The 15437-nt window shown below is 55.1% G+C and overlaps 1 protein-coding gene across 9 annotated transcripts in view; it reads left to right on the forward strand.

Moving 5' to 3' along the window:
• The window catches only part of PLIN1 (perilipin 1), a 30067-nt gene extending 15011 nt beyond the window's left edge, over positions 1 to 15056 (forward strand). For 3 of the 9 annotated variants that reach the window (XM_042941005.1, XM_042941003.1, XM_042941004.1), the window contains 9 exons: positions 989 to 1118; positions 2845 to 2903; positions 5654 to 5858; positions 7553 to 7635; positions 8958 to 9222; positions 9555 to 9727; positions 11681 to 11869; positions 12323 to 12568; positions 13575 to 15056. In XM_042941005.1, coding sequence (XP_042796939.1) covers positions 2856 to 2903; positions 5654 to 5858; positions 7553 to 7635; positions 8958 to 9222; positions 9555 to 9727; positions 11681 to 11869; positions 12323 to 12568; positions 13575 to 13934 — 1569 coding nt within the window. In that variant the 5' untranslated portion in view covers positions 989 to 1118; positions 2845 to 2855 and the 3' untranslated portion in view covers positions 13935 to 15056. Of the gene's footprint in view, positions 1 to 988; positions 1119 to 1844; positions 1973 to 2844; positions 2904 to 5653; positions 5859 to 7552; positions 7636 to 8957; positions 9223 to 9554; positions 9728 to 11680; positions 11870 to 12322; positions 12569 to 13574 lie in introns of all 9 variants that reach the window. The other 6 variants (XM_042941009.1, XM_042941011.1, XM_042941006.1 and 3 more) reach the window with 5 other exon arrangements.
• The last annotated feature ends 381 nt before the right edge of the window (positions 15057 to 15437 follow it).

Raw genomic sequence — 15437 nt, forward strand, 5'->3', positions numbered from 1 at the left:
CTGAATACCATGCTTAGTTTGGGGATCCACTTGTGCACAAGAGGACCAAGGCCCCTGTGTTCAAGTCGGGGGGTGAGGGGGCAGGTGGGGGGGGGGGAGGAGGAAAGGAAATAAACCTGCGTCTTCAAGCTGTGGCTGGAAGATGGACTGCTCCTGGGGGACCATCCTAGGCCCTTTCACCACTTCTCCCCTCTCACCCACATTCCGCACTCCCGGCCGAGGCGGCCAAAGGACCAGCTTTGTCAGCAGAGCTTGCAGGCACAGAGCCCTGTACTCTCTGGCCCAGAGCCACCGCTCCAAAGCCCTGGAACTGCCCTTTGGCCCAGTTTGCTCTCCAGACACAGCCTCATGGATGAATTGCCCTGAACCTTGAGGCGAGGTTTTTAAATGCTTCCATTTTTAAATGCTTCCTTTCCTCCATCACTGTCTTCTATTTTAAAAGGCCCCAGTCCAGGGGCACCTGGGTGGCTCAGTCGGTTAAGTGACTCTTGATCTCAGCTCAGGTCATGATCTCATGGTCAAGAGATCGAGCCCTGCCTCAGGCTCTGCACTGATAACTGCTGATAGCTCAAAGCCTGCTTGGGAGTCTCTCCCATCCTCTCTCTCTGCCCCTCCCCCCCCTCAAATAAATAAACATTAAAAAATAAAAAATAAGGGTTCCTGGGTGGCCCTCTTGGTTAAGCGTTCGACTTCAGCTCGGGTCATGATCTCACGGTTCGTGAGTTCGAGCCCCACTTTGGGCTGTCTGCTGTCAGCGCGGAACTCGCTTTGGATCCTCTGCCTCCCTCTCTGCCCCTTCCCTGTGTTCTCTCGCTCTCTGTCTCAAAAATAAGTTTTAAAACATGATGTAAAAAAATTAAATATAGAAGTCCCAGTCAAATCAATAAGTACTGAACATACCGCATATTTATTACTCCTTTTGGAGGCTCCCTGCGTGACTCTTTCCTCCCTTTCCTGACCTCTCATTCCCTGCTTTATTATATCACAGATACAGAATTGATGACCAATGGAGAAAGCTCCATTTCTCCTCACCTCCTGCCCTTCTCTGGTTGCCCACAGCATACAGCTTAGCCGAGAGTCCTCGACAGAGATAATGCGACGAACAATAAGGAAAATAAGTTTGTACCCCCATTATTCATCTTATTATTATTTTTAAGTAAGCTCTAAGCCCAACAGGGGGGTTGAAATCAGGACCCTGAGATCAAGACTAACTGAGCCAGCCAGGAATCCCCCCACCGCCACCAATATCCATTTTAAGAGGCCCTTAGATAATCTGAAAACTGGCTTCCACCATACTCTGTCATCTTTGAAGCCAGGAGCTAGAACTTGGGCCCCCGGCTGGTTTGTACTAAGGAAGGGATGAGAGGTGATAGTTCTTGGTTGTTTGCATGCTTCAATAAGTCAGAGGATCCTGGCCAACACTGTTTCAGACTCGGCAAAATCCAGTTAGCTCTCCCACAGCATATTCTGGTGGCATCTTAGACCGGGTGGAATTCAATAAACTTCCTTGAAATCTAGGAATTTACAGAGGTTGAAACTGCTTCCTCAAAGGCTAGATTGTCAAAGAGTCAACCCCCAGCTCTGGCCCTCTTCTTGAGAGTAATGTATCAGAGAGAGAGTAGTACATTTGGGTGAGCGCTGTTCCTGCGTAGGTTTAAATCTTACTGTTCAAAATTCACTCTTGATAGTAAATAATAAGGGATGAGGGAAATGGGTGGAAAACAGTCCCACAGCACACTCTGAAAAAGGAACCAAAGACTATAGACCTTTAGAATTCATGAGTTTAATGACATATTCCAACACCTTCTTTCTGGAAGACAGGTGGTTTTTTTGTTTGTTTTGAGAACCGGGGGCCAGAAATGTGTTACAGAATGGATTTTTCATGGCTCTGGAATAATAACGCCTCGGCCTGGATTTCCATCAGCTCTGCAGTCCACCTCCTAGTTGGCCGTATCTCCTTACAGAAGTTAGGGTACGTTCAGGGGGCCCTGGCTCAAATAACCATGACAACTGGCTGACCCAACGTTCTCTTCCTCTTTGCCCTCCTCCAGCTGGGAGGTGTTAGTAGCATTGCCCAAGGCTTCTCTGGAGCAGCTGGAAGGGTTTCTTCTGGGGAGACACTCAGAAGCCTGGGCTCTGTGGGACCGAGGCAGCATCCGCTAGCGTGAGTGCAGGGGCCCAGGAACATCTGCCTTACCTGCTTTGTTTCCGAGAGTTAAAGGAAAGAAGCTGAGGGTAAGGGTGTCCTGAGAATTTTACTGAAGATGAAGAGGCCTGCAGGGAAACCACTGAGGGAGAGATTACTCAAGGTGAATGACCAGGAGTGTAGGATAGATATCCTGGCGCACTAGCTTTTCCAGAACGCTGCTGAAATAGCTGGTTTTAAGAGTGACTGCTTTCTTAGTTGAGCATTCCGGGAAGGACCGGCAGATACGCTTGCTTAAAAAGAACAGAATTAATGCAGAACTTTTTCACCAAAAAAAAAAAAAAAAAAAAGACTAAACCTGAAACTTATTCTTTCAGTCTCTTTCGGATCTTCATCTGGGAGCCTCTTCATCTAAAACCTCTTACCTCGTAAAGCTACCCTTATTTCTCATTTCTTACCCTGAACCCTTGTAAGAAACATCAGTCTTGACAAGTAGGCTGTGGGGCATCTCCTCCCAGTGGGACTCCAGGGAGGGGCCGCTAGTCCTTGACGTTCACCCTCCAACCAGATGCCTTCTGTTGAGGGAGCTGGAGCCCCTAGGCAGCCTGGGCCTCGTCAGTGGTCATGAGAGGTAGGGGACTGGCCCTGCAAGTGTCAAGCTGAGAGCTTTCTCATGGACCTGGCACTCTGCTTTGCAGCTTGAAGAGCTATGACGGCCATCAACAAGGGCCCAGCCTTGCCGGATGGAGACCTCCCCGTAAGTAACTTGGGCCTTTAGGAGAAGGGAGGAGGGGACCACTGAGTGGGGGAGGGAGGACAGGTTCAGGGGATTTAGGACAAGATCTGTCTCGATTATATTCACCTTTCATTGACCATTATGTCTTCATTATTCTCACCCTCACTGCCTTTTGCAGGGGGCTCTTAGAGGAGGGGGCGGGGGAGTGCCTAATGAAAACTAAACACCTCGGAGGAAAGGACAGAAATATTGGCTGAGAGGTAAAGAAGGGAGGGGAAGGGAGCTACTTACTGAGTTCTAAACCCTGATGCAAAAGCCCCTGCTTTGTCCACCCAGGTGGGGTGTCGTTTGAGACGCTGAGCCGCTGTATTCTGTAACTCTGGGGCGTTGTGTGTGTTCTGTGCGAATGGCACCTCTCTGAGTTACACGCGGCACAGCCTGTGCTGTGTATGGGAAGGGGGCCGAGGAACGGTGTTTCCAGAGTTGTGTGTCTAGGCTGGTTTTCTCTGCAACTCGGAGTGGATTGACACCTTCAGGTGTACCTGATGCCTCCGTGCAAGGCCTCTCCGATTTAGGCACAGTTCAAAGAGTCAATGAAGCTTACAAACTGTGCACCCCTATACTGCCCATCTTGTCCCCAATTAGGGGACCTAATTTAAACCAACCTTTGCACTTGGAATCACCACGTTAAGTTTTATATCAAATCATAGAATATAGGGGCACTTGGGTGGCTCAGGTCATTAAGCTTCCGACTTGAGCTCAGGTCATGGTCTCTTAGTCCGTGAGTTCGAGCCCCGCGTCGGGCTCTGTGCTGACAGGCCGGAGCCTGGAGCCTGCTTCAGATTCTGTGTCTCCCTCTCTGCCCCTCCCCCACTCACGTCCTGTCTCTCTCTGTCTCTCCAAAATGAATGGATGTTAAAATAAATAAATAAATAAATAAATAAATAAATAAATAAATAAATCCTAGAATACAGAGGCATAAAATGAACAAGTGGGGTCGGGATCGACCCTCTTTGGCTCTGCCTACAACAACCTCCGAAGATTCTGTCCAAGTGTTAAAATATTCTCGTTTGCAGTCATAATCTTTGTCTAGTTCAAATTTCAAACTCACCTGCAAAATGAAAGCTGAAATGCCGTGGCCTGCTGTTCCGAGTCTCCTTGCTGGGTCTTCTACCTCAGCCTACAAATAGAGAGGCCAGGTCCTCTCCTCCAGAGCAGAACCCTGTAACAGGGACACATCCGACTGCAGAGAGAGCCCCCACGCCTGAGTCAGACGGGGGAGCTTTCTCTTTTCACTTCCTATGTGGCGGTTTCTGAGCATTCCTGCGAGCGGACAGAAGCAGAGAATACCCCTCACTAGCTGCCACGGCCGCTCATCAATCCCGTGGCCGGTCTGGCCTCATCCACACGCTCGCTCACTCCTCCGCCTTGCGATATTTTGAAGCAAATCACAGGCCATTTCAGGCCTCAGTTGCAATCCTGACTCTGCCACTTACTAGCTGTGTGATCTCGGGTAAGTCACTTCACATCTCTGAGTGTCTGTGTCCTCGCAGGCAAAGTGCTAGACCTCAGAGGGTCGCTGTTAGAATTCAGTGAGGTCTTGTCACCAAAGCACCCTGATCCGTGCCTGGGGTATAATGGCACTGAGGAGACGTTCCCTTGTGCATGACTGGAGTCCACATTCTTTCAAGCACCTGTGTTTGTTCACTGAGAGTCCCAGGCGACCTCCAGTTTAATTCGGTGTAGGTGACTGCTGCGTAGGTGACACGCATTAGAAAGGACATGGCTCCCCGATAACAAGAAGTGACGGTTTCACTATACCCCATGTGCTCAGACCACATCTGGAATGCTGTCTTCAAGTGTGAGTGCATATATTGAAGGAAAGCAGGGGACCAGCAGACCAGGGTGGTAAGCTAAGTTAGGATCTGGAGCTATTGAGCACAGAGGAGGGACCACTAAAGGCAGACATATATATTGCCTTCAAATATGTGAAGGGCCAGCCCATGAATGATGAAATAGGTTTGCTCAGTGTTGTTCCAGAGGACAGAGGGTGGAGCAGTGGGTGAAGGCACATTGTAGCTCAGCACTGGCTGTCCAACAAGGGCCACGGCCGCTCTAGGAGGGGCAAGACCCATCCAAGGAGACATCTAGAGACAAGTCTGCCAGAGAGGCTATGGGAAGGAGGCATTTTTGCTGCAGAAGCTCCCGGAGATCTGAACTTCCGTGATTCCGATCTAAACTCACCCCTTCTAGGTACAGCCCCGGCTGATTCGTTTATTCAGCCAACATTACTGCGCAGGTTTTAGGCTAGGCACTGGAGATGCAAAGAGGACGGATGGCTGGGAGAGAGACAGGTACACACATGATCGCAGCACCATGTGATGCGTGTGGAGACAAGCCAGGAGGGAGTGGAAGCTTCTGACGTGATGGAAGAGGGTCAGAAGCCTCACAGAACCAGTGAGCCTCAGGCCGTGTCTTGAGGGAGTGGCATTTTGCCCGACAGAAAGGGGCATGGGAGGGCAGGGGGAGAGTGCCCAAGGCGGGGACTGGCATGTAGAGGCCGGGAGGCCATGTCCCAGCAGCTCTCCAGAGCCTGGATTGTGGCCAGGAGAGCGGAGCAGCCTGGCTCTTGTGTTCCCCCTCTGGCCTGAGTTCCTCCTGGGTCGCTTGGACCCCGGCTAGCCTCACCGGTGGGCGCCGTGACCCTGGGCTGCCTTCCCGAGAGGCACGAGAGGGCAGAGGGACAACTCGATTGCCTTCTCTTCTTCCAGGAGCAGGAGAACGTCCTGCAACGGGTCCTGCAGCTGCCAGTGGTGAGCGGCACTTGCGAGTGCTTCCAGAAGACCTACACCAGCACCAAGGAAGCCTACCCCCTGGTGGCCTCTGTGTGCAATGCCTACGAGAAGGGTGTGCAGGGCGCCAGCAGCCTGGCGGCCTGGAGCATGGAGCCCGTGGTCCGCAGGCTGTCCACCCAGTGTGAGTCTTCGTGGCCCTTGCAGGCCACCATCTGTCAGTCTGTCCGATCGATAGCTCGCTCGTCTGTCTGCCGACATGTCTGTGCAGCTTCTTGTCTGTCTGACCGCCTTTCTTACCACCTACATCCCATTACACAGATCATGCAGACGTAGAATAGCTACAGATATGGACATACATCTCTTCTCATCCTTACATGTCTCGTCTGTCGCCAAGTTGGCATTTTCCTGGGATCACATGATAGGCCAGAGAGTTGGCAGGGGGGGGAATGGGCAGAGCCGTGTGGGCCGTGGTGGGAGTGAAGCCTGTGGTAGACCAGACACCCAGTTTGGCCCCAAATCTGGCGGCAGCAGGAACTCGTAGAGTCTGACACACAGGCAGGGTCCCTAGGTGCTAGGGCTGGCCCGGCAGGGCCTGGGGAGCGGGGGCACAGGAAGCTCTCCGGGCCCAGGAGCTGATGGGACCAGCCGGTGACAGTCCATGTGGCCCCTGCTATCAGACCCCCCCTGTTCAAATTGTCCTGCCTTATTTGTAAATACAGTCTCCAAAGCAAGGCGCCCTCTCTCTCTCTCTCTTGCTCTCTCTCTGTTTTTATTCCAGCATGGTTAACATACACTGTTATGTTAGTTTCAGGTGTACAAGATAGTGATTCACTAATTCCATACATCACCCGCTGCTCATCACAACATCCAAGGCAGGGCTCTTGACAGGGCTGAGGGAAATCCCAGCAGCACCAAGAAGTCTAGGACCTTCCACCATCCTGATTAGAGAATTATGGGTGTCTGAGGATTCTGCCCTGGGCCAGCAGCCTCCCTGCCTACAAACTCTTCAAATAATTTCCCTGGGTCTCATTTCGCCCAATCAGAAGATGGCCAAGTCATCTGGGTTCTCTGCTGCTTGAGAATTTTGTGAAGAAATGTCACCTATCTGGAGAAAGCATATGTGAAAGATTATGTGAGAGAATATAGAACCCGTCTCCATGGTCACGACTGCAGGGCTACATCTTCGGCAGCCCCTGGGCAGTAATCTCCTAGAAGCATTTGCGTCCCCTGGGACTTGCCCTGCTCTCTGGGGACAATTCCTTTCTCTTCCCTGTGACCCTCTTCCCGCTGCTGATCATCTTCCTCCTAGAGGTCAGAAGGAAGGGCAAGGACCGTCTGGGGCCTGGGCTGGCCGTGGCTAGGAGTCGGTCACCTCCAGAACGAAGCCGTGCCCGCCCTACTCCCACCAAGGCCCCCGGAGGGCCCTGCTGCCCCTGCTCACACGCCTTCCCTCTCCTCCTACGTGCCCACCCAGAGTTCACCCAGAGAGGGGAGGGAGGGGAGGGAGAGCCCAGTATTTGTTGGTGATTCACAGAGTTTCTGCCAGTTCCTCCTGCAAGGTAGGATCCACGTCTTACGAATGAGGAACCGGAGGCTCGGGCAGGTTGTGACTCCCCCGAGGCCACACTTTGCAGGTGCAGGCTCTGGGCTTTGAGTGCAGACCTGCCTGACTCCAGAGTTCCTACACAGAGGGAAGACACGGGCCTGGCCTCCAGGAGTTACTGCAGACTGGAGGGGCTGCAGGGGAGCCCCAGGTTCCCAGATGCGCTGGAGGCAGCAGGGCTGGGGGTTTTGAAGGCTCTGAGGCACCTTCCCTGGCACGGAGGCCACTGCTAGGTTCTCACGGCTCACCCCACCATGGCCCTTCACTTCCAGTCACAGCGGCCAACGAGCTGGCCTGCCGAGGCCTGGACCACCTGGAGGAAAAGATCCCAGCCCTCCAGTACCCTCCTGAAAAGGTGAGCCCCTTTCCTCTTCCGGAATGTGCCCCGTGTTCCGTTGTCCCGCTGCTCAGGAGGAGAGGGCACAGAGTGACGATCCATGACTGTCAGTCTTTCATTTCTGTGGTAGGCGTCTTTCCAGCTTGGGGGTGGCTGCCGGCTCCTGAGTCCACACAGCAGGCTTCCTCCTCTCCCTGTGGTGCCAAATGAAGGCAGCCTTCCTGGAAAGCAGGCCCCGCCCAGGGGCAAACTCAAACAGGAGCTTGGGGCGGGTCTCACTGCTTCCGATCCCACCACCCCCCCTGCCCTGCCCCATGACACCTGGTGGACCCACACTGGGCCACTTGCTAACTATAGTCCCCTAACATCCTGGGCCACACTCATCAGATCCCGGGACTGCAGTCCCATGTCCTCAAGATCCAGTCCTTTGTGGACCATGAGACTGAAAAGGTCACTTTACCTAGATACACGTGCATTGGGCGTTTGCTAGGTAAGGGCTTTGGGGATAAGCTCCCTCCCACTGACCAACTATCTACTCATCCCACAACTATTTCCTGAGCCCTACCCTGTGCCAGGGGCCGTGATACGATTTGTGGAGCCCTCCCATTTAATCCTCTTGTCAGCCCTCTGGGACAGGGCAGGGATCCCCTTTTTACAGATGAGAAAGCTAGTGACTTTTCCCTGGCCGCACAGCCGTAAGTGGAGGCCACGTGAGAGCGGGTCTGCTTGGCTCAGAGGCCTGTGCTCTTCACATCTTTCCGGATAAAGGGCACCTTTGTCACAAAAGGGCTCCCAGGCTAATAGGAGAGAAAGATCAATTATTTCGGTACAGAACTGGTAGGGTGAGCAGCCACATCTCTGAGGCAATATAAACACAGGTGGGAATGTGAGCGGTGTTCTGAGGGAAGAACAGAGAAGGCATTAAAGGAGTTTGGGAGTGGAGGTGCCTTGTGTGCATGAGAATCTCAAGACGGGTGTCATCAAGGAGGTGGCCTCCGTGGGGGAAGGATGGTGAGGATCTTGACAGGCGGAAGTGGGGTGGGAAGCAGCCAGGAGATCCATGCACAGGGAGAACTGGAGCTCTTCCCCTTTAAAGCCCAGCGTATTCAAGAGGCCCAGATATTGGTGCCAGTCCCCGGGGCCTTTATTTTCTTTTTTAAGTAAGCTCAACGCCCAGCGTGGGGTTTGAACTCACAAGCTTGACATCAAGCGTCAGATGCTCTATCGACTAAGCCAGTCAGGCGCCCCTCGCTTGGGCCTTTAATTGAGGCCTTCCTGGGAGCTGGGCTCAGGGCTACCAGACCCACAGGCCTGACCCCCCCTCCCCCCTTTTCCCACAGATCGCCTCTGAGCTGAAGGACACCATCTCAACCCGCCTTCGCAGTGCCAGGAATAGCATCAGCGTTCCCATTGCCAGCACTTCGGACAAGGTCCTGGGGGCCGCTCTGGCCAGCTGCGAGCTCGCCTGGGGGGTGGCCAAAGACACCGCTGAGTATGCTGCTAACACCCGAGCCGGCCGGCTGGCCTCCGGAGGGGCCGACCTGGCCCTGGGTGGCGTCGAGAAGGTGGTAGAGTACCTCCTCCCTTCCGCCAAGGAAGAGTCAGGTATCTATCGTTAGGGGGGCTGGCAGACCTCCCCACCCCCACCCCCCTGGGAAGGGAGGCGCCTACCCATGCTGCCTGGGAATTAGCGACAGGCAGCCAGGACTCACCCAGCCACTGCTCTGGAACAGGGAAGCTCTGGCAAGATATTTAGATGGAGCCATCCTAATATAGCCTCCTCTCCCCATTTGTAAGTGGGGCAAGTGAGTGACCCGAGTCACTAGCAGACTTGTGGTGGAACCAGGGTGACCGCTTTCCAACCCTAGACAGAGGCCCAGCTTCCCTAGCCCCTCTCTGATCAGCTTTCCTCTCTTTTACCCCCAAATCCAACCCAGCCCCTGCTGCAGGACACCAGCAGGCCCAGAAGCCTCCCAAAGGCAAGCCGAGCCTCGTGAGCAGGGTTGGGGCCCTGGCCAACACCCTGTCCCGACACACCTTCCAGACCACAGCCCGCGCACTGAAGCAGGGCCACGCCCTGGCCCTGTGGATCCCAGGTGTGGCACCTCTGGTGAGTGTCTGCCCTGATCTGGCTGACCCCCAGCCTGGGTCCCTCCCACCCGACTCCACCTCTGGTCCTAAGAACATTCCCTCCTCCAGCCTGGCCTGGGACTTTTGGTCTAAGGACAAGAGGCCTTAAGGCAGTTGAGGGCCGGTCCTCTGGCTGCAAGGGGAAAGAAAGGACAGGACATGAACCAAGGGCAAGCCTGCCTTGCTAGGGTGTCTCTCCCTGTCCCCCTGAGTCCCGCCCCCCAAATTCATCCTCCTAGGGGGCCTCCTGCTGTGGACCCTCCTGCCTATGAGGGAGCAGAGGCCCCCGGCTGCTATCCAGACACTAGGGAGTGTCCCCTGTAAATAATCCAGGCCCCAAGCTCCTTCTGTTGGGGAGAGAGCCCTGGCCAGGCTGCATCCCTGACCGCCCCAGATTTCAAAATTTCCTTTCCAGAGGCTTCTCATTTGCATCCTACTTGGCCCTAAGGCAAAGCCTCCTTTTCTAGGTGCACGTAGGGCTATCTCCCCACCATACCCCCCTCCACCTCTGCGTATTTTAGCAGAGATAGACTGCATTTTTTCGTAAGAAACAAAGACCAAATAAAGGAAAATAAAGGAAACACAAACAACATTACAGCATAAAGGTCAGCAAACAAAAGAGCCATTTCTGAGCCACCATTTGGGTGACACTTTTAAAAGCTCATCAGGGGGCGCCTGGGTGGCGCAGTCGGTTAAGCGTCCGACTTCAGCCAGGTCACGATCTCGCGGTCTGTGAGTTCGAGCCCCGCGTCAGGCTCTGGGCTGATGGCTCGGAGCCTGGAGCCTGTTTCCAATTCTGTGTCTCCCTCTCTCTCTGCCCCTCCCCTGTTCATGCTCTGTCTCTCTCTGTCCCAAAAATAAAAAAAAAAAAAAAAAAAAAAAAACGTTGAAAAAAAAAAATAAAAAAAAAAATAAAAGCTCATCAGCCCTGGATCATCCATTCAAGCTAATGTTTGCTGAGAACGTGCTGTGCGCCAGCTTCTGTGGCTCCAGTAGGGATACAGGACTGGTAGTTCCCTTCTGTCCCCTGTACTGGGGGGTCATTTCCCAGCGGGGGCTGAGACGGACCCGTGCGCCAGCCTTACGTGTAGTCGGGAGACCCTACTGTACCGTGCAACCTCAGGCACCCTGTTCACATAAGACATACTGGTGTCCCCTGGAGTTGAATGATAAATGTTTGTGGAGCTCCCTAGGGTCCAGAGTGAGCCAAGCTGTGCCTCAAGGGGACACTAGCCCACCTGCCCAAGTCTGTTTCCGCCCATGGGACACTGTGGCCCTGTTGATTTTTTCACTCTTTAAAGATCTCCAAGCAGTAGCTGCTAAAGCTAAACACACATACCCCCTAAGACCCATCGATTCGACCCACCCAGCAATGAGAGCTTATGTCCCCCAAAAGACACATCGAAATGTTCCTATCAGGCTTTATCCTTAGCCAAGAGCTGGAAACAACACAGACGTCCATCAACAGCAGAATGTGTAAATTATGGCATGTGTACACGGACTTATCACAGGGAAGAGAAGGAGCTATTTTGAACGCGCAAGAGCACAGACGAATCTCACAACATGATGTCGAATAAAAAGCCATTCGTGAAAGAAAACACATTGGATGAGTCCATTTATATGAGGTTCAAAAATGGGCAAAACCAAGGCATGGTGGTAGAGGTCAAAATGTGGTCCCCCTGTGCCACCCACCCGCCTGCGTGGGTGGCACAGGGAGACTGGGGGGTTGAAAAGGGTCTGTGTCTTGATCTGTGGTAGTTACACAGGCGTGTGCTCAGGAAACCTCACCGAGCTGCACGTGAACGATGTGCGCACTCCAGGTATGGAAGTTATCCCTCAATGACAAGTTTTAGGAACAGTCTGCTGGGGCCTGACCCTGGGGGTGAGGGGGTCTGCCCCTGAATCCAGCAGCCCGCGGCCTTCCGTCCCTCAGAGCAGTCTGGCCCAGTGGGGCGCGTCCGCGGCCATGCAGGTGGTGTCCCGGCGGGAGAGTGAGGCGCGGGCGCCCTGGCTGCACAGCCTCACGGCCGCCCAGGAGGAGGACCACGAGGACCACACGGACACAGAGGGAGAGACGGAGGAGGAGGAGGAGTCAGACACCGAGGAGAACAAGCTCAGTGAGGTAAGGGGGCTGGAAGCTGAGTGGGACCAGGATGCCTCCGGGTCCCGCGGCCCAGTGAGGGGACGAGAAGCAGAGGCACAGGGTGAAACAGGGTCTCTGCCCCCCTCCCACCCCAACCCCCCCCCCCCGGGGCTCAGAGACGCAGTGCCTGCCTCCTGCACTGCTCCCCTCACCTGCACACAGCCTCTGTGCCCCTCCCTCAGCTGACTGGCACAGCAGGTGGGGAGACTGCCAGACTCATTTTGCAAATGAAGAAGCGGGTTCAGAGAGGGGAAGTGACCTGCCCAAGGCCACACAGCTGGTGGCAGAGCAGAGCCGAGCCTACGAGCCTAGAGCCTACGGCTGTTTCAATTTGGTGTCCCCCGTTCTTTCCCTTCTAGCTCTGGGGGTGGTGGGGAGGGGGAGGGCCAGGGGAGCCGCTGCAGGAGGTGCTGACCTAGCTCTGGCCCGCAGGTAGCAGCCCTGCCCAGCCCACAAGGCCTCCTGGGCAGCGTGGCCCACACCATGCAGAAGGCCCTCCAGAGCACCATCTCGGCCGTGATGTGGGCGCCCGCAACTGTGCTGGGCTCGGCAGCCAGGATGCTGCACCTCCCCGGGGCCCCTGCTGTCTCCTCTGCCAAGGGGAGGGCCATGTCCCTGTCGGACGCCCTGAAGGGTGTCACTGACAACGTGGTGGACACGGTGGTACACTATGTGCCGGTGAGTCCCGCCCCAGGGGCCTGGAAAGGACGGACACAGCAGCTTTGACTCGGCTGCGGTGGCCTTCCCGTCCCCAATCTCCCTGGCGGTCCTCCGGATCCTCAGCGCCCCAGAAACGTTTTGACAAACCACGGCCTTGACTGGGGGCCCTTGCCAGCCCCAAGAGTATAGAGCCCATGACCCTGGCCTGAGACCTTTCCCCACATGCCCCCTTCTGACCATCAGCCTGGGGTTGCTGGTGGCCCAGCCCTCACCTCAGCAAGCAAGGGTGTGCTGCTTCCTGGGAAGGGGCTGGAGGGAGGTTTCCAGGGCACCCTGGGGGCTGGGCTACGTTCCAGGGCACAGTGGCCGCCCCATCCCAATCCTAGCACCTAGCAGCAACAGGAAAAACCAAGAGACACCAGTACTGTCTGCATGGGCGTCCCCGGGGCCCCTTCCCAGAGCAAGTTACAGGTTGTGTGGGCTCCATGGCTGCCAGCCAGGCGCCGGGCCCCTCGGGGCTAGCAAGGCTTGGGGGGCAGGGGTCGCTGAGTCACTCGCTTTCGAGAGGCAGGCCAGGGGTCCCGGCAGCCAGCCTGTTCACCTTGGGCCCCAAACAGGGCCAGGCCCGGGCACCCTGACCCCGGTGGGGACAACGTGTGGGCCATGCTTAGTGCACAACTCCGCCCCAAGGAAAGGTGGGAAAGCCACTCTCTTTCCACCGAGGGACCCTTGAGGGAGGCTCAAGGTGTCCAGAAACTGGGAGGAGGGGATGCCTGCTTTGCATAAGGGTCTGGCCTGTGGAGACCACTGGAGAGAGAGGGCAAGACATCATTGATCTCCCCTGGGCCCCCCCTTCCCCCCGCCTGTGTCCCAGGGCACTAAAGGCTCAGTCCTACACTCCAGGCGGTGCCCTCCCCCTCGAAGGTCGCTCCTGGGAGCCGTGGATGCGAGGGTCCCAGAGAAGCGGTGGGCGGGAGGCGCCGGGACGGCGGCCAGGCCGGGGCCCTAACACGACTGCCTTCAGCTCCCCAGGCTGTCGCTGATGGAGCCCGAGAGTGAATTCCGGGACATCGATAACCCGCCTGCGGAGGCCGAGCGCCGGGAGGCGGAGCGCAGGGCGTCCGGGGCGCCGCCCGCGGGCCCGGAGCCCGCGGCGCGCCCCCCGCAGCCCCGCGGCAGCCTGCGGCCCGCGCGTAGTCCCGGGGCGCCCCCCGGCCCCGGGCAGGAGGACAGGGCGGACGCGCCCGCCGCGCCGCGCCCGGTCTTCCCGGCGGTGGCCCGCGAGAAGCCCGCGCGCAGGGTCAGCGACAGCTTCTTCCGGCCCAGCGTCATGGAGCCCATCCTGGGCCGCGCGCAGTACAGCCAACTGCGCAAGAAGAGCTGAGCCCCGCGCGTCCGTCCGCCCGGCCCCCGGCCCCGACGGCGGCGAGGCCCCCGCGGGCTCTCCAGCCAAGAAACAAAGCCCAAACTTCCAAGTGAGCGCAGACTTCTTCCAAGTGGGCCCCATTCCCGCGGCATCATCTTCCCAGCACCTTTTTTGGGCTTAGCTGTCAGAACCTATTCTTAAGAAGCATCGGAGCGGCAGCTTGCTTTGCTTGTATGCCTTTTGTTTTTGTTTTTCCAAAGGATTGTCTGACTCGATGTCTCACTTCTTTAACCAGATTTGTTGCCAAATGACGTTTGTTTCCAAAATGTAGATCCAGCATCCGTAGACCAATAGTAAGCAGGAGTTTGTGACCCATGTTTAAGCCCTGAGCTCAGAGACTCCCCCTGAGTATCCGGGCTCTCCGCAGACTCCTTTGAAGGGAGCAACGATTAGGTGCGAAAGCTGTTGTACGTTTCTGTAAAGAGTAGCCTCGCGTTTCCGAGGACCCGCTACTCTTCCCAGGCTGAGCCCCGGCCTGCGCTCTGTAGCGCCACCTTCTGGCTCACAGCCACCTTTCCGTTCGCGTCCTTCTAGCCTTCCTTCCATCTGCGCGTTCACCCTTCCGTCGCCTTTTGACCGCTGGCGCCCTGGTGCTGGGGGACAACGGTGACCTTTCACCTCCTTGAAGTCTAACCTAGACAGACTGTGTGTATGGGCTCTGTGACCACGGTTCATTTCAAGCCCTGTTTTTGAAAAGGGCAGTATTTGGTAAATCTAGGGAATGGATACGTACAATTTAAAAATTCAAATATTGCAAAAGGGTGTGTGTCTTCCTCACTGAGTTCTCCAGTTCCCCTTCACAAAAAGCACTGTGCTGTCAGTCTGTTGTGCATCCTTCCAGGTACAGGCTGTGCGTGTGCAAGCCCACTTTGTACACTCCCCACCTTGTTCACACAGCTGTGGGATGTTATCCTGTAACAATACATCTGAGAGATCTTTTTGTATCCATATCACAAATACCCCTTGCTCTTTTTCACGACCATCCAGTAAGTGCTTCGTGATATAGATGTGCTATCTTTGACTTCACTAGTTTCCTAATAATGGACTTCTAGGTTGTTTCCTTTGTTTTGCTCTTGCAAATAGTGCTACAATAAATGTCTATATACAAAATGCTTTATGCTGATGTGTAGATAATCTATAGGAGAAATTTATAACCTGGAACCAGGACATGCTGGGTAAAAGAGTATGTGCGTTTTAAATATTGTTAGATGATGCCAAGTAACCTTCCAAACCAAACTCAGTTTTTCTTGTTATTGTCATCTGCAGCTGTCAGTCCTTTTAAATATGTATTTATTTATTTTGAGAGAGAGAGAGAGAGAGAGCGACTGTGTGTGTGTGTGTGTGTGTGTGTGTGTGTGTGCGTGCGCGTGCCCCCGTAAGGGAGGGGCAGAGAGAGAGGGTGAGACAAAGTCCCAAGCAGGTTCCTCTGTCAGCACAAAGCCCAATGCAGGGCTCAAACTC

Source organism: Panthera leo, chromosome B3, assembly GCF_018350215.1.
Source record: "Panthera leo isolate Ple1 chromosome B3, P.leo_Ple1_pat1.1, whole genome shotgun sequence".
NCBI classification, from domain to species: Eukaryota; Metazoa; Chordata; class Mammalia; order Carnivora; family Felidae; genus Panthera; species Panthera leo.